Below are 22,794 nucleotides of genomic sequence, written 5' to 3' on the forward strand. Positions count from 1 at the left end.
CTTTTTGTGCATTTGGCATTTTCTATTCTTCTTATTGTGCATTCTTACCTACTGGCTATTTTTATCTGTATCTATGGTGGTGGTAACTGTACTCTTTCTGCTGTAACAACCGGATTTCCCTCAGGGATTAATGAAGTATTTCTATTCTATTCTAACAGGTCAAGTGTAGAATTATAATGTATTTTCGCCTCCATCTGCAGCTGCATGTGACTGTCTGGTCTGCAGAAGGTTGCAGCGGGTCACTGTGTCACTCAGACCACAATAAGATCTGCAACCTCTGCCAAAGACCCTGAAGCCTTTCATGGAGGCTCCAGTAAGACTCTGAGAGCAGATTTAGAACAGAGAGGAGCAGCAGTCCAGTCTGTCAAATCCTAATCCGAGCAGCTACGTCACGGCTCTAATCGACTGCAGCGGAAAGTGCAACAACAGGGAGCTTTAAATAGACAAGTAGGTCTGCTCAGGTGAGCCGAGCAGGAGAACACTTTCCCTTTAGAGAGTCCAGGGAAGTATTTAAAGATGAGCAAACTTTAGCGCAGGCCTGGAAACACTCCTGGATGGGATCACGTCTGCTGTAAATATTTAGATTCAGGGAAATGACATAAAAGTCTTTTGTAGGGTGAAAATTTGTTCAGTTAATTAATGAATCCGAAGTTTATTTGGCCTTTAAAGAAGCTCTTTATGTCTTTGTTTTTGATAAGTCACTAGGATCAACAAAGATGTTATGGGTGAAGACGTATTCATTATGTAAGGCTTGAATTGATATAATTTATGCCATTTTATAGACTGTTATCTAATGTTTATGTGCAAGTAACATAAAAAAAAGTCAGGGATTTTGGAGTCTAAATGTGAACACTATTAAGTCATTCCATCTCAATTCATCCCAATTTTTAGAAGGAAGTTCACACCTAACCATCTCATTCTTGTCTGTTTCTTTCTTCTGTGTATGTTATTAAGCAACACATGGAAAATTTTTGCTCACAGGTGCTAAAAATTATTAAGGAAGGCGGGGTCATGCCGATTTTTGTGCCGTTTTTGTCTGTGGATCAATGGTTGACGTGCCATAACTTGAGAAATAATACACCTCGAGTCCTGAAATTGTAGGATTATTGATATGAACATGTGATTTTTTTTCAATGGTACAGCCCTATTTTGATAGAATAATACAAACCAGTTATATGGTGTTGAAAATTTGGTCAAAAATATCTTTTTTTTTTCTATTCCAATATTCCACCAACCATAAAAACCTTCATTTTTTTTACCCTAAGAGGCTGATTTTGTTTCCTGTGATTGGCACCAACTGGAGCTTTAAACATGTAGAATATGGTGCCAGTCAGACTTAATGAGCGAAAACATTATTAAAATGAAGATTTTTGCATTCATGGCCAATATTTGAACATGAATTGAGCAGGTATGATGGATGAAACCAATCTGAAAGTGGTTCTAATGGGAAGAGTTTTCTAATAATTTTACTGGACTAAAAAAAAAATCGTGGTTTTTCAGCTCATAGTGTTTCAAACTGCCTGCAAAATTTCAAACTTCATTATTTCTCAAGTTATGGCTCTTCAAACATTGACCCATAGATTTATGCAAAGAAAATAAAGCAAAAATCGACATGGCCACACCTTCTTTAAGAATTTTTAACGTAAAAACAAATACTGATGCCAGATTTTACACACGGTCAACTCAAACAATATTCAACACTTTAAGAAAAATCGTGTGAAACTGAAGATGGTCAGGAGGGGAACTGAGGTGGAATGATGCCGTTGTGTCTGTAGACTGAGAATCCTCAGTCTCCATAAAACAGGCCTGACTGACCCGTTGTGAATCATCGCCCTGAAGTCCTGACTGGACTTGACGTCGATGAGGAAGAGCGCCATCATCAGGTAGAAACAGGAAGTGCCGAAGCAGACTCTGTAGACGGCCGAGTATCCGACCAGCATCTCACAGTGGCCTCCGCCGTGCGCCTGGTCGCACACCACGTTGAAGAAAGGCACCTGAAACACACAATATATTCATATTTAAATGCACGTATCTGAGGCACAGAGTCCCAGAATTTTACTGAATGTTGCATCTAATAAAAGTCAGATTTTTAGCATGAAAAAGAACTTCTTTAACGTTCAACAGCAGGATGAAATTAACTAGGTTTGTAAATGATGATTAGATTAATATTAATTTCCAGAAGCATATCCTAAATCTCTTCAGCTCAGGGTTTATTCATTTTCAATAGGCTTTTTTTTTTTTTACTTTGATGCAAGTTACATTTTTCACAATCAAACTCTTCAGTTAAAATGCAAAACAATTTTTACAAGTGAGTCCTCTTGTGCATGTAACTAGAGAGAAAAATTAGAGATGCAAAAATTGATAAATTAATCAGTTAATTGTCTCCTAAATCACCAAATATTTAGAAAATCGATTAATTAGTTTAAGTGAGTTTTTACAAGAAAGTGTCAAAATTCTCTGATTCCAGCTTCTTACATGTGAATATTTTATGTTTCTTTTTCTCCTTTATGTTGTAAATTTAATATGATTGGGTTCTAGACAAAACAATATATTTTTCACGACTTTCTGACATTTTACAATCAAAACAACTAATTAATTAATCAAAAAAACTAAAGACAGATTCATCAATCACACAAGAAAACATTAGTCCTGCAAAACATACAATGAAGTCTTTCCAGCTTCTGAATGATCTTTTTTAATAAGTTTCTTATTAATCGTTTTCTTCCGAACATTAAGATCACACTCATTTTATTAAAAATACATTTTTGACATCGGTATCAGAGATTCATTCTTCTTAATCACGTGTTTTCAGTTTGAACTACAGCCTGAAGCTTTTCTCCAACATCATCAGCTAAAGAGTTTATGCAACACCTTGTGGTATATTATTCAAGGTTTTATTATTTTATCTTTTATAGTTCTTTAAAGTTTTACAAGTCATCTCATTTTATTTTTTTATTTTACGCCTATATCAGTATGTATTAGTATCCCAGTCTAATCCTGTGTGTTTTGAATTACATTTGACTTGTATGAATGGTTGTATTTAAATCAATAGACTGGATTCCTTATTATTAATTATCAAGTCTGATGTGTTAAAACTCAGAATAATCTGTTTTCCAGTCGTAATTCTAACCAGGAAACTGATAATTACAGTGACTTTAATATGACGTGAACGCAGCTTTAGTCACTCCTTCTTCTTCCTGTGGCTACAGCCAATCACAGAGCATCTTAGGGTGTATAAGGAAGGGCTGACAGTTGTAACTTTAAAGTGAATGTTTGCTGCAGGACTTTTGTGAAAAACTTGAACCCAGCTTTCTTTTTCCGTTGTTTCCAGGTGGGAGTTAGTGGCTGTTATATTTAGGTCTTTTTCTGTAGATTTCATAGATTAATGGTTCTGTTTAGTTAACCAGAAAGCGAGAGGCCATTTTGAATGACTTTCCAATTCAGTAACTAGAAATACAATGACCATCAGCCAGCTGCTCTTCATGCATCAGTGTGTCTGAGGTTACACAAAACTGACAGAAACTCACATTTTCCCTGACGAGCTCGGAGACGGTTCTGGATAGCATGAGGCAGGAAACGGCGCAGCTCATGATGTGGAACAGAGTGTACATGACCCTGGTGCTGGTGGACGATTTGACCGGAGGACAGAAGGCACAGCAGAGCGAGCAGGGAGCCGGGCCACAGCAGCAGCAGATCTGAGGAGGAGGATGGAGAGGAGGGAGGTCAGCATCCAGACACACAAACGCAACACAAAACACATCCATTACTCTATATAAACTATATAAAATGTATCATGTTGGCTCAGAACAACACTGAAAGGTCTCAGATCAGCAGGTCGGTTAGTAGAGTGCAGAGTTCAGACCAGACAAGGTGAAATGGACTGAGACATGATACAAACTGTGATTAAAAGGACTTGTTTGGAGAAGATATTGGAAAATGGAGGAACGTTTTAAAAGTAAAAGCATTTATAGACAGAATCAGAGGTCAAACAGTGTGCAGTACAACCAGTCACAGAGATCATCATATACCCAAACAGAGCCTTTCTTTAGACAAAACCTCTGACCACAGAGGCAGAAGAGCCATAGTGCAGTATTTCCAAAGGTTGCACATCCATCCATTATCTATACAACACTTAATCCTCTGTAGAGTATCGGGGGCTGGAGTCCATTCCAGCTGACTTTGGGTGAAGGCAGAGTTCACCCTGGACATGTCATCAGTCCATCGCAGGGCTACACATAGAGACAACCAAACACACTCACATTCACACCTGCAGACAATTTAGAATCACCATCTGTGGAACTGTAGTAGGACAACGAAACACCTGGTGAGAACCCACGGGGAGAACATGCAAACTCCACACAGAAGACCCCCCAGGCCCAGATTTGAACCCAGGACCTTCTAGCTGTGAGGCGACCACCATGCTGCCAAACTGACAGTCCACCTGATACAAGGCTGTAGAATCTTGGATCTACAAACCTCCATCCAGCAGCAACAGAAATACTTCACATTATACATCTGACAGCAATGAGCGGCAGCTACCAGGTCTTGAGGCTAAAGCTGTCGTCCAACTGCCTCTAAGTTCCTTATCAGTTGTTGATCTAACCCCTAAAAACTCATCTGTGCATCAAAGTTACATATGTGGAAGTTTTCCTCATGAAAATATCTATGAAATGCCCACTTCTGTCTTCACCCACTCACTGCAGCTCAGCACACCAGCTCACCTGCAACTCTGCTGAACACTTAGACTCCTCTACGCCTTACACTGATTCTGAAGAACAACAATATAGAAAGCTCCACTCTGCAAGCTGACAGGATTGATTCTTTATTTGTGTTATGTATAAAACTCTGGAAGTCTTTGAAGGTGTCTCCGGTATACTGCAGTTTTAAGATGGAAATGCTTAGCCATGGTGTTGACTGTTTACTTCATTAAAGATGTGTCTTCCAGGATACAAAAAACACCATATGAACATGTTAATGAGGCAAAAAGGCAGATTTTCATTGAAGGAGGTCTTTAAAGTGTAATGCCACCGATAGTCTGCTTCTAAACCTAACCTGTGTCTGCCTTTGGTGCTTCTGTTTAAAGATTAAACAGGGATTTTCTGCCACACATCCAATATAACTGCATTTAAAGTTAAGGATTTACAGTAACAAGAGCTTCACATTATGTTGTATTGTGTTAAATCTATAGTTTGTAATCAGTTACGATGAGGAAGTAAAATGAAATACCCTCCATTTGCATTTCTCCTCTACTTCTTTAGGATCAACAGTCCTGTGTTTGATTACAGTATCTGTCCTGTTAGCCTGGTGTAGATAAAGAAGCTAATGTTAGCTGATTCTGCTGTAGAGGTGCTGGTGGAACCTTTTACCCTTCAGAAAGTCGAGACTGGAGACCCCGGACTAAATAAAATAGATTTGCCAGACATTCAACCCCTTAAATCAAAAGCTAGTTTTTAACACTTCCACCTGGAAAACATCCCTAAATTTAACCAGGAACAGCTCTACAACTGTAAGGCCTGCATGAGCACTTAGGCTAATTTTTAAATACAATAAGTCTCCATTACTATACATTATCACCTACATTTTTTGCTTCTGCTAAATAAAAACTAAAAATTAAAGAGTGAAAAACAGGCTGATAGTAAATCAGTGCAAAACCTCGAACTGCTTCTCTACTGAATCTGATGCAGCATAAAACAAGCAGAACGATGAAAGCTGCATTCGTTTTACTCACAGTTGTACCAAGAACTTAATGTGCCGGAATTAAACACTGAGACTGAGACTTTCAGGATGGACGGAGTTAACAGTTAAGCTTCGAAAAACTGGGACCTTGGGGATGAAAAAAAGTTCAACACAACACATTCAGAGTCAAAGCAAAGCAGTGTGAAGACGTCTGCAGGAGACAACCTACATGTGAGAGTTTGGCAGCAGTGACAATTAATCAAATGACTTCAGCAGCATCTGTCTGGTTCTGATTCTGATAAATCTGCGGACGCTGTAAGCTCGTCACCGCTGATCCTGAACTAAATCTAAGGAGGAAAAACCTGCAGCCACATCTGTCTGATGACTCAGCAACATCTGCAGACCTCTGTCTGCTTTATCAGGGTCACAAGATGACGTGGGGGATTCAGAAAAAGTAGATTCAGCTGGTAAATGTGGTCGCACTTTTCCCGCTTTACTCTGATTTTCAGTATCTGGGACGAATGTACGATGAGTGCTGCTGCAGTGAATCCAGATATATTATTACTCATCGCGTGCAGCTCATAATCTGATGGATAATACAGAGAAGATTATCCAACATCTTCTCGTTGAAGCGAAGGCTGAACAAAAATAGATCTTTAATCATGTACAGTAGCTCAAAAATGATTTGATGCACATGATCGAAGGGACAGTCTGTCCAGATTTTGTCTCCATCAAGTATCAGACCTTTTTCATGTCAGCTGCTTACAGTGCAGCCAAACATTCAGCATCTTTCTCAGGTTAATTTCATAATTTTACATCTCTGGGCTTCTGTTTGTTGATGCTGTGACTTTTTCTCTATCTTTGGTTTTCTATATTTTCCATTTTTGATTTTTTTTTTTTTTTTTAAAGAAATAAATGTTAGTTTTGGTTAATAAGAAACTTGCTTCAGATGCTAATTTATTTTTTGTTGCTCCTCTGTAAAGTGAATTGTAACTTTGTCAGTAAAAATGCAGTACAAATATATTTATACTTATTATCTGTAGTTTGAGAGCAGAAAGAGGCAATTTTTTTTCAAAAAATTTCTGTAACACAATATGATAATATCTAAGCTAATCACACCTGCTTAGTACTGCATCAGAACTTTCACACTAACAGGATTTGAATTAGCCTGTAGGTGTGACAATAATAATGACGTAGATGAATGTATAGGCTGTCAGATCACGTAGTTGTTTACTTTACCGACATGTTTATTTGATCTGTATTTGTTCTAAAAATCAATTTGCTGCTTGCACGTTACATTGTGATCAACCAATTCAACAATATTCACATTTCTGGGCTTCGAACACGCCACAAGATGCATCATAATTTACTCTGATCATTAATAAACAGAAAGCAGTGCTACTCACGTGACTGATCTCTTGCTGCTAAGTGAATAAAAGCATGTAAAATCTCCCTGTACACATAGAAAATGGAGCTAAATGTAGTAAACGTGTCGACAAGTGGAATTTTACACAAACTAGAATATTTTTCTGAAGCTAACAAAATAGTTTTGGTGCATAAATTTAACCAAACATAGATTAAGAATGAACGAGTCAAAAAAAATGCTATAAATATGATTAAATTCAAACTGAAATCTCCTGTGAAAGGTCCACCAACTCCTCAAAGATTCAAGTTCCAAGAGTTTTTATTTGCCACGTGTTCATATGTGCTCATATGTGCAGTGAATAGTAAAGTGACTGTTTCTAAGACTGTGCAATAACAATAATACACTATAAAAAGAGCAATAATTAAAAAAAAAAAACAATAGAACATTTTTAAAAAAGGTCAAAATGTCATAATAAGGAAGAATAATTTTAAACTAAAGTCTAAATGCGTCCTTTTGTTTTTCTTTGTAAATGTAAAATCACAGCTCTATAAAATGTGGTAATAAAGATCTAGAAGGGGGAGGATGTTGCTGCATGTCTGAATGTTTGGAATAATCTGTAATCTAATGGGCTCTTGACTTTGCAAACAGTTGTTGTGGTTAACATGCATTTTAAAAAAAAACTCAAATGTAGGAACTTAATTGAAAGTAAAATTTTTCGAGGAAAAAGTTTTTAAAAAAAAAAGAAAAAGAAATGCAGATGCACAGCTTTAAAATAAACCTCCTCAGTTAAAATTTTACCCCTAAAATCGTGACCATGACGATGACTGGAGAAATTGTTGCATTAATAAAATAATCAGAAAATAAATTATTTTACAAACATTAAATACATGAAATTTTGTTAGAGAAAGATATTATTCATATTCAATAATACAATTTGGTGAAATAAAATGTAATTTTGTATATATGACATACTGAACAAACCAGTTTCTGTGCAGAATATTAGCACCGTGGTACTTAATTGCAGTGAACATTTAATGTGGGTCATAAACTTTGATAACCTTTACTGCAGCATCTTGCAGACAGCTAGGTGCACTGTGGCCTAGTTTAAGCTTCATAATACAGGATTAATGGGCGCAGAGTGAAGTTGTTGCGGTAAGCGAGGCAGATTAAAGCTGGCATAAACAAACAATAATCACTTTGACTTAAAAATAGCCAAATAATACAGTGGGTCAGTGTGTTCAGGCCAAATAGAGCAGCGCTAGAGCTAATGTAAAGACGACGGTGCAGGAATAATTGACGAACAGAGTGTCCTGCATGTTTCTTTTAGCTCGTAGTGATATAGTTTTAATTTAAATATCATGCTACTTTGGAAAAATGTTTTAGACAGCTTGTGTTAAATCATATTTCCAAAACAATTTGCTTGTACATAACATCTCTTACATGTTTCTTAGAATCCAGGAGGCTAATCTGAGAGCTAATCCTGCCTGGATCAAATTCTCAATCACCTCTGATCCATATTTACTGTTCATCATAAAGGCCCTTCAGTGGTGCCGTCTGTTTACTTTATTGCTAACATATATTTCATACAATAAATTAATTTCCCCATCTATTTGTGTTTGTTGCATTCACACATAACCTCATGCAGGTTACAAATAAATGAAAAGTGCTGTGCAAAAATCTTTCTACATCCTCCAAATGAAATTAAAGTTAAAATTGATTTCTTTACTTTTTAAAAAAATTGTTTTATTTACAAAACTCAAGGAAAGGTTGTATTTAAAAGAGAATTCAATATGATCCACTCACACACAACAGCAGCAAATATAGCAGCAAATTTTTGCATGTAAACTTAGTATTTGTACAGTTTATAAAGGCTTGCGTTTGGAATCATTTATAAATGACTTATTTGTGAAACTTTTAGGAAAATTACAGAATTCCTATATGTAAAATGTCTTTTATGGGGCACCCTGGTAGTCTAATAGCTGCAGCACACGCTACATAAATGCAACATCTCTGGTTTGATTCCAGCTAAAGACCTTCACCACAAATGCAACCATCTTCGGACCACGTGATGCGCTGTTAATCTACAGCTGATGCTCTTTGAAACGTTTCTGCACATATCTGCAAAATCATATTTAAAACTTTTGCTCAACAGTGGCCATAAATGGTAATGACAGGATGGTGTCACACTTCATTTCCTGTGATTCTCTTGTCTTAGATGCTTTAAAGACATCATCATTAGGAGACCTGACTGAAAGGAAAAGGACCAGAAGCAGATGACAAGACAGGTAGGCTGGTTTGTTTTATATTTATGTTAAAAAATGGTTATCTGTGACTTGCTAAATCGTAGTTTGGCTGCGGCACAAATACAAGCTACGTGCTTACATAAGTTAAATAGTCTCACTAGGTATTAGGTTATTAATATTAATAAAAAATAATAATAAGCAGCTGCATTTAGAGAGAAATATATTAAACAACACAGCAGGAACTGGTCCTGAAACAGGTTCTTCAAGGTCAGTTCCTGCAGCTTATGAAGTAGAAAGAAGTAGGTTTGGGTGGACTAGTCGTAAAAGTCAACTATGACTAGCAACTACCTGATTGGTCGACTATTTTTTCTTCTGGTCCCTAATCTAGTAATTCTGATAGTATAATTGTCCTTCAATTTAAGGTTCTATCACTGACAGAAAGCAATCTGCGTCTGACAACTCTTAAAGTAGCACATTCTTAATGGCGATAATAGTCAGAGACAATTTTATGTGTATTTGTCAAATATGAAATATCAGATGATGATGATGCAGTGATGTCATGAAGTACTACGATACCTACAGTAGCAGATCCAAACTAAGACATGTTTGTCCTGGACTGGTAAAGCGTCCGTCCACCTCACTATCATCCAAGAAGCCATTTTCTGCTGTTGATAACAGGTCTGGACGCAGATATAGTACATGAACTTTTCCTACGCAGCTACCAAACACAGACCGGATATCTTTTCAGAGATTGTTGCACCGACAACAGACATCAAACAGGAACCAACAAATAGCACAACAGCAACCATCAACAGTGAGAACTTCCTCCCTTCAGGGCTTTGAATTAAATGTCTTGCATAATTTCCAATATTAAACAAACACTGTTTTCCTATAGGTCAGATTCATTGCTTAGATCTGAACTTATTAATCTACTGTCAGTTACCATTATTATCAATTAGTCCCCAATGTAGTCGACTGATGATTTTTCATTAGTCGTCCCTTTGAACCCTTGAAAAAGTACCAACTCCAAAATAGGTTCTTCTGAAAAACTTTTTTGTCCAGGTCAGTGCTGTGTAGTAAATCTCAGAGAAGCCAACAAGGAGTACAAGAGAAAGTTTACAGGAACAGGACCATAATCGACCTGTAAGTCTTTCTGTTTCCATTTTTGTGTAGGATTCAACACATTTGACCTTGACATTACCTAGAAACAACTCTATAAGCATGTAGGAAATAGAACACCAGAGGTCTGTTATGTTTGCCTGGGAGAGGAGAGGACTGTGACTCAAAATGGCACTAGTTCTCTCTGAATTTAACGAGTCAGCATTTTTCTTCACTAAGTTTCATCAATTGGCATTGAGCTCCACACTAGATGTTTTCAGGATATTTTCCCTGAAGTTGGTCCTTCTTTTTCCCCTGTAAACAGACCTAAAAGAAGTTCTGCAGGGGTAATTCTTAAAGTTAGAAAACAAACAAAGGTCCAGCTGCACTAAAGTTCATTGTTAATTGCCAAAGACAATGCTCTATTTCGTACGTGCTCAGAACTAGAGTTTCGTTTAGTAACTACTCTTGGTATTTGTTTTGGTGTACCCTGAGTTAATGTTGGATTCTTTACAACAATCGAAACAGAAAGGCTGAAAGGGACGATTATGACTTCCTGCAGTGGAAAGCCACCTTATTAAAGCAGAAAGTCATAGAAAATATAGAGTAGTTACTATGTATACAGCTAAATTTGTTATGTTGTGCAACACCAAGGCCTCAAACACCTGAATCAGCTTCTGTCTAAAGCAATTTACATGAAAAGAGAACATTACAAAAGTCATAAAATCAGTTTTCATCATTGGATCTGACTGTGTAGTTGTTTCAGATGTTGTCCAACCTCTAGAATCCTTGTAGCAGACAGGCAGTAGTAGCTCAGTGGTTAAGGCTTAGGGCTACTAATCAGAGGGTCGGGGGTTCAAGTTGACGGCTTGATTAAGGCCCTTAACCTTAACTTCTCCAGCCTTTTCTCTCTGACTCCAAGCTCAATAGAGTATGTAAAATAAAAAACATGAATGAAGGTTTTTGAATCTGTTTGTTGTTTGCTATACTTGGGTACATCCATTTAATGCTTCTTTATCCTCCAACTTCACAACATATCAGTGGGAAATATTGTAGTTTTTACTCCCCTACAGCACTGTTTGCCAGCTATTCTTAAGATTAAGAAATTACAACATATCAGCTCAAAAAGGTTTCATAGCATCTCAACAGTTTGTAAAATTGCTGCACCTCGACCATTAAAATACACAATAATTACTAGAATTTATACGTATATTTTCCATTCAAATACACTAGTTTCTTTTTTGTAGGTAAAGTTTCTTCTCTTTTCTAGCTGATGTTAAATATTGTTTTCTTGTTCTTTCTTGATGAAAACAGATTTATAGACACATTTTTGACTCTTGTAAGAGACAATAAAGGAAAAATGTAGCACAAAAAAGGTGCATTCTACTTTGTCTTTTGCTATTCCTCATAGTTTTACATTGTTGTGTTTCTACTTTTACTGCAATAAACCCTCCAAGGGCTTGTTCTACTACTGGATAAATACCTTGACAAGAAACATCTGACAATATTTCACGTCTTGTAGTTAATAAGTCCCATCTATTATTAATAAAAGCAGAGTCAGGGTTATATAAAACCATCTAACACCTGGAGGAACCCTGGAAACATCTGCCTCCAGCTGCAGCCGCTACCTCCGCTCTGCCCTCACCTGATAGGCCACCATGTTGAGGAAGTAGTTGTAGACGCCGCTGCGGTTCATCCCCTGCGTGGCCGACATCGTGCCTCTAAACTGCTTTTCCTCGGCCACCACCGCTCTGCATTTGGCCATGAACTTCCAAACAGCTTCCCCTCAGAGCGCCTGCAAAGATGGCATCCTCACATCCTCGGGGGAGGCCACAGCACAACTTTCCAACGGGCCAGAAGTGAAGAGTAAGGAACCACAGAGTCCAGCAGGTTGTCGCTGCTTATGCTGGATTAGCAGCAGATCTGGTCGGACTGGGCTCCCGGCAGCCGAGACCCTCAGCATGAGCGCCGCTTCAGCTGCTCTGGGGGCAGCCTCGCAGGGGGATAAGTTGTTTTTTTGCCCATATCCTGCCTGCTTTGGCTCTGCGGCTGTGCTGGGTGCTGCCAGAAAAGAGGGAGAGGTGGTGGCGAATGCCCGGTATCCTCCCCCATCCTCACCCCCCTCCTCCCTGCTCAGATTAGGGAGAGAGTCAGTGAGGGGAGGAGGAGGAGGAGGAGGAGGTCGACAGGGACCATGTGTCCGTCCCATCTGTCCCTCCTGTCCCCTCCCCCTGCACTAACCCTCAGTACAAAAGGACTGGGCAATACGGGCCTTTAATCCGGACTTACTAAATTAAACAATTATGCCGTGTGACTTGTGGGTGCTGCTTCCTGACACCAACCAGACCTCCGCAAGGTCCAAGTCTGAGTGTGTGGCACAGAAACCGGCCCCATTCATAATCCCAACAAGTTATCATGATTACATTTTGACCCAGAAACACTGAACTGGATGCCGCTGCTGTGATGGAATCAACAAAGGCAGCTGCATTAGTAGATGTGCTCACAGCTTAATGTGGATGTTTGGGCTTCTGATGGAAGAGCAAAAAGCTTTAAGTAGAAAATAAAACCGAGAGAGAGCTTTGAATTGATCTGCACTTTGAACTCATTATTATCTTACAAGCTCTGCTGATGATCCTAACTGTTTCTCAGTAGACTTTGTGTTTTTTTAATGAAACTGTTTAAAAATATCAGGAATTATTAACCAGATTTGGATCATTTCATACTAGCTTTCTTTGCCTTGGAGCTTTTTTCTGTATTTTTCATTCATATTGTGTGCTCACAGTCAAGAGTCTGACATTAAAAGGATCACCCAACAATCCTTTATAAAATTTTAATATCCAGTTTTGCAGAATCCAAACTGCTGCATTGTGCAGTTTCTAGCAAGACAACCTTAAAGGCAAAAAGCAACCAAAATCTGAAACAAAATGACAACAAAGAGATGCAAAGCAACTGGAAAGTGAAGCCAAATGGCCGGAATGAGGCTGAAAACTTTTAAAATTAGTCACAAACTAACAACAGACATGTAAATCAACCACATAAAGATGCAAAATGAGGCACAAAACCACAAATCTTAGGGATGATTATAACCGAGACATGAAACAATCATAAAAGCTGCAAAATGAGATTTTACATTTTACCTAGCTCCTCCCCTTTGTCCGTCTGTGTGTTTATCCATGTATCTCTCATTCCTGTTGTTTTCTGCACAATCCCATCTACTGCATTTTGCAATTTCTTTAAAAAAAATAGTTTTCTTTAAATGTTCTGATTTGATAATATATAAATTAACATGTTTTGTTGAAAAAGATGATCATTTTTAAAGCTCAGATATTCAATATTAAAAGTGAATCTTCAGTGAAATCATTTGACAAAAACACAACCTGAAATTTAAGGTAATTGTTGCAGACAACCTCAACATTCTTCAGGGTTTTTTTTGTACATTTTGGTGACACCTTTACTTATAATCAGCACCATAAAAACTCACTCTAATGATCAACATTCAATCCACAAGTTTGAAGTTTCAAATTTTCTTTCAGCATTTGAGTAAATTTAAGTTTGGGGTTATTTTTTCTGAAAAAAGGTTGAGAATCATCATGTCAAATTTGTTTAAAGCTGCACACATTAAATGCCTCTAAAGTGTCAGCAGCAGGAACACTGAGGTGTGCGTTGCTCTGCAGCAGCAGAGAAATGAAACGATGCGTCTGGCGGCTGCTAAAAAGCGCTGAGTGCATGAGGAGAGAGTCAGATTAGATTTGGGTTAGTGTGCAGGGCGGAGCGCTGAGATAATCCCATCATTGTTCAGCCTCCTCTCAGTCAGGATGACCTTCACCGGCACAGACGGGACATCAGCTGCAGCCTCTTACTGTCTGTTAACTGCTGCAGACGAGCTTCAGTTAGACTCAGACTGTCCAGTCAAACTGCAGTTATCAGGAACTGTAGTGCATTATCATAAAGGGAGCTTTAATTGACGTTTAATTAATGTTTCAGCTATTAAATGATAAACATCCAGTGTCCTTGGCACTGGTGGAATTCAGAGCAGTGCTTCAGTAAGCAGCAGGTGATTCTCAACAATCAGCCAAACTGTTTCTCTATCCAAAGTAGTGATCCAAAAATAACTGGCTTTTCCTGCACAGAGACAGGTTTGTCAGGCCCCGAAGAGGTTTTAACCAGCACCAAAAGGATAAGAACTGAGAATTAATACAGCAATTCAGTTTTAATTAATTGGGGTTTCATTTATTCAAGCATAATAGACCATTTTATTTATGAAATGGTCTGAAATCAGAGGAAAATTCATAGACTTCTGTCCAATAAGTTAACACAGACTCATCGCCTTTACTGTCCTGCATAGTCAACCCGCAAAACACCTGTTGTGAGCTAGAAAAAACCCTGAATAATATTTCTGAATAATTTTGCTAAACTATTTATTGCAAACTATAAACCACTTATATATAGGTGTACTTTACTGTAAATTCAGTTTAGGCTCTTTAAAAACTCCCAAAAATCCTCATTATATTAAATTTCAAAAATTTAATAAAAAAAAAAAGCTTCTTTTGAAGTAAAGTGTAATTATTACATGTTCCAATCTGACGCACACAGAAAACCTTAAAAATATCAGATATAAGTTCATGATTCTTACTAAAATATGTGAAAAAACCAAATGTTTTGGGTGCTACATATCAGATTGTGTTAACTATAATTGAGTGTGTTGCTCACTCTGAAGAAAACTAATGGAAAATCCTATTATAAGCACTGATCATTGAAAAATTCTTCATAATGATGAAAAATGGAGTTAAATTCATGATTTTATCAAAATTTGAGCTGTAAATGAACTTTTCAAAATGAAAACTGATATTTGTTTTTGCAGTATGTTGCAGCTGTTTTGCATCTCATGCTGGCTTCTAGAGGAAAGTCTTGAAAACCTAGTGGGTAAATCCCATTTATCTCTGTTATGTTCAAGTGCTTTAATAGACCAGGTTGTTTTTAGGACTTTTCTTCTTCTTCTTTCTAACCCTAACCCTAACGCGAGTTGGAAAAAGGCCGCCGGTGCCAAAATGTTGCAGCCTGCAGTAATTCTTCATGAGTGTCTTACCAGATTCACTTTCTAGGAAGGAAGCAGCAAACAGGCGGTTGAATAAGGTAATTCTTGGAGGTTAGCCTGGTTCAGACTCAGCTAAGAGGCTTGGCTTTACAAACCCAGTGAATGAAGACTGTCTTCAAACCTTTGAGCAAATCAACAGTTGTAGGATTAGAAGTCTGATGGTGGCAGAAGAGCAGCAAGGATTAAAAGGTGCTGCAGCACTGAGTGAACCTGACACAACTTAAACCACACTGTCAGATATTCATTATTATTGGTTTAACCAGCTGTCACACCTCAACTTTTACTCATAGATTACTGGAAAGGCTAAAGGGAAGGACAGGGTCTTGTCTTTACATGCAAAATACAAAAGAAAGAGACTCAAACTTACCAAAATTAGACAGAGGGACTGCAAATAGATTTTAAAAAATTAACAAAAAGACAAGTCAAACTTCCACAAAGAAAAACTAAATGGCCTTAAAGAGACACCAGAAGACCAGGCAGAGATACTAAAAGACCAAACTGAGATTCAAAAAGACAAGAAAGACATTTAAAATTACCCAAATGAAGCCAAAAACAATAAAAAGACAACAAAGACAGGTAAAACAAACACAAACAGAAGCAAAATGAGACACAAAAAGACCAGAAAGAGATGCAAAATAACCATAATGTAGAGACGCAAGACAACCAAAATCAGATACAAAAATACAAAAAAGAAACATACAAACACAAAGGGATCCCAACTGACCAAAATGAGACACAAAAATATCAGAAACTGATGCAAAATTATCTAAAAAAAAAATCTAAAAAGAATCTCAAAATCAGAGGGAAAAATACAACAAAGAGACACAGGATGGGCACAAAGAGATGGAAATTGACCCACAAGAGACTCAGCAAAAGCAACCAATAGGAGGCACAAAGTGACCAAATAAAGGTGCAAAATGACCAAAATGTGACAGAAATTGACAACAGACAGATCCAAATGAGATCCAACGCAACCAAAATTGAACATAAAAATACAAGAGACTTAAAACAACTACAAACAGATGCAAATTGACCAAACCGAGACACAAAGCCACCTACAGGAGGCTCAAAATGACCAGAAAGGTCTGGAAAGATCCAAAATGATAAAGGTGTTACAAAATGACAGGAATGAGACACACAATGACCACAGAGAGATGTTAAATAGCCAAAATGAGGCACAAGACAACCAGAACTGGACGGAAAGATACAACAAAGAAACGTACAGGCATAAAGAGATCCCAACTGACCAAAATGAAACACAAAAACACCAGAAAATGATGCATAGTTATCTAAGACAGCCAAAATCAAAGGCAAAAATACAACAGTGTCACTGTCACAGCCAGAGGCTGTGATTAGGTGGCAGTGCTCTCTCCTCCTCCGGCCTGTTTTCTCTCTCTCTAGGTATGTGGCAGTGGTGGGCAGCAGGTGTGGCTGATTACCAATCAGCTGATTGGGTGCAGGTGGGAGTTGCTCATCAGGCTGCTGGGCTCACTATAAAGAGTGACTCGTCTTGTCAGTTGGTGCCGGACCATCTCTTAACTCACAGTTAGTGTTGCTATTAGATCTGTCTGAGCCACTGCATTTCTCAGCTCTGCATCTAAGCCTGTTCTCTCTGTGCAGTATTGACTCCTGCCTGCTTCTGTTACCGTCTCTTCTGGTTGGAAAGCCACCTGGCTGAGGCTTCCAGGCTCTACGAGGACCGGGGCTTTCTCCAAGAAGTCTCGCTAAGCTAAGGAGGACTCTAGCTGCTGCCACACCACTACAGGAATGCCATTCCACTGGGAGGTGGAACCCCCGTCGCAGTCAACCTCCCTACATGCTTAGGATAGCAACTGCTGGCTGCCAAACACCTGGGACAAGAATCCTTGGTTCCAACCCCATACCAGAGAGAGACTGTTTAGTTAAGTTCTCGTTCCAGCAGCATCAGAAAATAGAGCATCGTTTTGTTTAATTGTTGTTCCTGCTAGTTTAGTGGGATTCAGGGATTAGAGTTTGGGTCCTTTGTGTGGACAAACTTTAGTAGTTTATGTTTTGTAGTTTTCCTGCTCTGAGGTATTTAAAGTGGGTTAACTGTTCTGTATATAGTGTTTACGCCTTCCCTCCAAGAAGTATTGTTTTGTTACACCGACTACGTATTCAAAGTGACTTCTGTTTCCATTTGTAGTTTATGGTTTAGCCGTTGTGCCAATAAATCTTGTTTAAATTGAGTCATTCGTCTGCTGTCTCATTTCATGCTTCTGCACCCACTGTAACACAGAGACACAAAACCAGCACAAAAAGATGTAAATTGACCCAAGTGAGATTCAAGCCAACCAACAGGAGGCATAAAATGACCAAAAAGAGTTGAAATTAGTCAAAATAAGGCACAAGAAAACCAAAATTAGATGCAAAACGAGAACAAAGAGATGCAAAATGACCAAAATGTGACAAATATTGATTACAAACAGATTAAAAACAGCCCAAATGAGACCCAAAACTGAAAGGAAAAATACAACAGACCTAAAAGGCAAATGCAAACTGACCAAACTGAGACACGAAACAACCAATAGGAGGCACAAAAATGACCAGAAGGATCTGGAAACATCTAAAATGACAAATGTGCTACAAAATGACCAGAATGAGACAAATAGTGACCAAGAAGAGATGTTAAATGACCAAAATCAGACATTAGGCAACTAGCATTAGATGCAATATGACAAAAATGTTAGAAAATGATGACAAACAGAATGAAAATGAGCAACAAAACGACCAAAATTAAATGCAAAATCACAACAAAGGAGTACTAAATGACCAGATGAGCCATGCTGCATGCAAACAATGTTGGTCGGCCCACCAGTTTTGTCCAGACTGAACTAGTTCAGCAGATGGTGGATGGCGCTCGGTTCAGACATTCATGTTCCACAGAGGATAAATCCTAATGCAGGATGAATTGATCTCTTTACTACAACACGACCAGGCTGTTAGTGGGAACATGATGCTGTGTGTCATAAATGAAAGTTATTAATCATTTCACGTAGTGCAAAAAGTGAGAGAATAAAGCAAATGATGCGATCTGATCTTCGACCTGAACAGACGCCGTTTAAACACCCAGAACTGCAAACATCCCCAGCAGTTTAGAAACAACCCTGGTTTGATTCAGTATCATTAGTTTCACTCTGGATTATTCCCTCCGCTGTGATAAAGTGGTGTTTCTGTGAGCGGCCCGGTCGGCTCTGTGGCCCGCCCTCATTCCTGGAGGCCCCTTTCACTGTCAGATAATTGCTGCTGCCTTGTGGGAGAGGAGGAAGTGCCAAAGAGGACAAACAAAGGCAAATTAGCGGATGCAAATCGCCGCTTGAGTGAAAGCGCTCAATCTATGGTTTCAATAGGCTTGCGCAATAACAGTTGGCGGGATTCCAGGCCTTGTTGACAAAAAAAGGACATGAAAAATCATCTGTTCATTACTCATTTAGGACTCTTACTGAGGATAACTGACTGTTTTTCACCAGCACTGTTTGTTAAAGTTGCTACATTTAGGTTTGGGTAAATAAGAAGTCATGATGTGTAAATGATTCACGTGTAACTGTAAGAGGAGACCTTCCCGTAAAAACACAATGCCTCCATTCATAACTGTGACATGAGTCAGTGCTCATATTCTGGGGAATTACACAGAGGACAGATTATTAATACACTAGTCCTTCAATCAGCCTCATCCTTAAATCTGCAAATTAATGACTGGACTTTGGTGTAAATTTGGTCTGCAGCCAAAACCTGAAGCTTAAAATCAGAACGTCGTTTTTAAAAATCTGTTTTTGTGGTTATTGAATAATTTACACCACATGATTGTGAATTTCCCTGATGAGGGATCAGTCAAGTTTGTCTTATCTTAAATTATCTTATCAAAAGTATGTGGACACCTCAATCTTCATACTGTTTGCAAACCTTTCAACTAAAGGGTGTTGCAGTATTTTGTACAAATGCACTACTGTTCAAAAGTTTGGGGTCACCTAGACAATTTCATGTTTTCCATGGAAACTCACACTTTTATTCATATGCTAACATAATTCCACAAGTGTTTTCTAATCATCAATTAGCCTTTCAACACCATTAGCTAACACAATGTAGCATTAGAACACAGGAGTGATGGTTGCTGGAAATGTTCCTCTGTACCCCTATGGAGATATTCCATTAAAAATCAGCTGTTTCCAGCTAGAATAGTCATTTACCACATTAACAATGTCTAGACTGTATTTCTGATTCATTTAATGTTATTTTCATGGGAAAAAATTGCTTTTCTTTCAAAATTAAGGGCATGTCTAAGTGACCCCAAAATTTTGAGTGGTAGTATATATTCCAAATAAGTCTCTCCCAACCTTGGTAGCTTGCGATCGTTTAAAATGAACAAGTGCACCCTTGTGACCACGACTTCTTCTAGTATTTGAAAGATCTTACAGGATGCAGAAGGAGCAGCAATCAATAATATATATGAAACATGCAGAAAAAAATAGATAAAATTCTTTCTTATGCCTTCAATTTTCTCGTCACCCTCGACATTTACACTAACTGTCCTGAGTAGCAATTTCTACTACCTACTTATGCACTTTGTAGTTATTTATTATGCACTAAGTAATTACTGACTAATTTCATTGCAAATTTGCAATGACAATAAAGAAATTCTATTCAATCTATTCTACATTTATCTCCAGAACTTTTGCTTGGACAGCAGTCTGCTTTGTTTCCAACCAAGAATTAAATGTGATGTGAATTTTTCTGGCCTCCATCCATCACCTACTGAGTCTAACTGAGCCTCGACTTTATCACTCGGCATCATTAATGCTCTTATGGTTGAATGGGAGCTTCAATGTCTGCTAGAAACACTGAATCCAGAGGAGTTCAGTCTGTTACAGCAGCACATTAATGCTCGTGTGTTGGACTGAAATGTTCAGCAGTCACATTCCATAAGCAGTCGGTGTAGTTTTTATTTTTTACCCTTCAATTTATATGTGATTTATCTGCATATTAGACTGAAATAAATGCATGTCAGTTGTAGTTTTCTGAAGTAAATAGTAGAATTATAGAGGCTTTGCAGTCTCAAGAATGTATGCACATGGCATAATAATGTAAGCTTTGCAATTTGTCTGTATATATTCATGTATTTGATGCAATAAAATGAATATTCATGGTATAATGTGCTATTTGTTATATTTCAGGAATGAACTGACTAGCTGAGTATTATAATATTTTGGGCCCTGCTCATGAAATAACCTTCAGAAAACACTGCAGCTTAATGATTTTGTCACCCCTGGAGAATTCATCACACAACAATCAAAAAATATGACGAGGATAGCTGGATTTTGTCCCTCTGCCCTCAGAAAGAAGGTACAGGTCGATTAGAACTTGAACCACCAGATTGAGGAACAGCTTTTCCCCAGAGCTGTAAACTCTGTCCAACCTCACGCACACTCACTTTAAAAAGCTTGAGACGGCATGGAACTGACACTGCACCTTGCACTGCTGCACTCTAATCAGTCTGCTGCATAGATGTATTTTCTTACTTTTAATGTATTATTACTATTTTTAAAGCACTGTATCTTTTACTGGCCACGTCTTTTAATGTTGGCTTTTAAGGTGGTATTACCAACAAAATTTCGTTATGTGACTGGTGAAAACTAATTGCATAATGACAATAAAGATTCTTGACTTCTTGACTTGACTTACATATACAGGTCTTTTGGCCTTGGTTGTCTCCGTGTGCTTTACTTTTCTTTTTCTATGTCTGTTGTTGTCATGCTCAATTTTAGAATAGTTTTGTAACTTTATAATGGTGTGGCTCCTTGAACAGATTTCCCTCAAAAACAGATTTTAATGCCATGAAACTTCCTAAATGAATGAAAAACAGTAAAACCCAGATGGAATCATATAAAATAAGTCGTCATAGGAGAAGTTATAATTGCTGACAAATACTGGATCTTAATAAACTTTTTAAAATGTTCCTATAACTGTATATAACTATGTCTTAATTATATGCAGCCAAATAAAGTGTTGTTTTTAGTTTCAGACCTTTTGTGCAGGAATCCCTTTTTTCTGAAGTTATTATTTCAAAAATGTCACACTTCTACATGCATATGCAGACTTTTTTTGTGTGAACTTCCTTGTTTCCTTTAACTGATTTTGTCCCACACTGATAAATATCCATCCTGCTTTTACCATCTCAAGTGTTTGCACAACACAGAGTCTCACCTGAGTCCGACACCGGTGTCCTGACATGACGTCTCTGAGGCTCCGAGAGCTGAAGCAGGCAACCAGCCGTCAGTCATAGAGCAGGATGAAGGGGTTGGTATGACAGCAGAGATGCCTCTCCGGCCCCGGTGCCATTCCTCCGGCCGCTCACCACCAAACACATGTCCCACACCACAGAACACCGATGTTGTCCTCAGTTCTGCTCAGCGACGAAAGCACAAACAGGTTTCCCTGTGATTTAATCAGATTAAAGCTCAAGTACACGGAAGATCTGGAAAAGTCTGGAGGCACAGGAAATCTTTCACAGCGGTTGAAGTAGAAGTAAACCTCTTAGAAAAGACAGGAGTAGAAGGTGGAAGAACACGGAGGGATTTAGTAATCCGGAGAGTTAGAGGGCACAATCCACACCTTTAATCACCATTTATCAAAAAATAACAAGAAAGTAGATAAATTAGACAAATAAAGGTACAAAAAAAATCTATCAAATTAGAATTATTGTTATTTACAGTGAATGAACTAAATATTAATGAGGTTCACAAAATGTACCTTCACCCTGAGGAAACACCTCACTGCTGTCCTTGTTGAATTTTACTGGGTTTTTCTCACAAAAGTTTATATTAATGTCACCACAGCATAACAAACAACATACAGAAAACTTGTTTAGCTGCTTTTAGTGACATCAAAGATACAGAGAAATGGGTGGATTACCAGCTCAAGTTCACTCTGTGTCAGCTTGTGGTGTGATTATGGAGGAGTTTACATCGCTCGACAACTGTTCTTTTTCATATGTGTCTTGTCTTCAATGTCTGCAGCAGCTACAAAATATTCTTATTTTTTAAACTGTCTTCAGGCCATTAAGAATAACACTCTTTTTTATCTTATGTTGTTTTAAAATGTGACTAAATTAGACTTTTTAGGCCTTTGCATGGGCTGGGGTCATCTTTACCTGTTGACCTCCTCTGATGAAAAGGTCCTCTCAATGGGAACTAATAGTAAAAAAATAGTAAAATACAATTTTTGATGTATTGATCATAGTGGATAGTTCAGAGTAAAATTATATTTAAAATTATTATTTATACATTTTGGTGTCCTGAAAA

General features: G+C 38.0%; 1 protein-coding gene across 2 annotated transcripts in view; it reads right to left on the bottom strand.

Moving 5' to 3' along the window:
- serinc4 (serine incorporator 4) overlaps positions 1 to 21,911 on the bottom strand; it is a 45,583-nt gene extending 23,672 nt beyond the window's left edge. The window contains exons 1-3 of one of the 2 annotated variants that reach the window (XM_035955757.2): positions 21,698 to 21,911; positions 3,528 to 3,695; positions 1,816 to 1,994 (exon numbers count right to left, since the gene is read on the bottom strand). In XM_035955757.2, the coding sequence (XP_035811650.1) occupies positions 1,816 to 1,994; positions 3,528 to 3,695; positions 21,698 to 21,724 (374 nt within the window). In that variant the 5' untranslated portion in view covers positions 21,725 to 21,911. Of the gene's footprint in view, positions 1 to 1,815; positions 1,995 to 3,527; positions 3,696 to 12,028; positions 12,429 to 21,697 lie in introns of those variants that run through there. The other variant, XM_023287053.3, reaches the window with a different exon arrangement.
- Between the last annotated feature and the right edge of the window lie 883 nt (positions 21,912 to 22,794).

Source organism: Amphiprion ocellaris, chromosome 1, assembly GCF_022539595.1.
Source record: "Amphiprion ocellaris isolate individual 3 ecotype Okinawa chromosome 1, ASM2253959v1, whole genome shotgun sequence".
Lineage (NCBI taxonomy): Eukaryota > Metazoa > Chordata > Actinopteri > Pomacentridae > Amphiprion > Amphiprion ocellaris.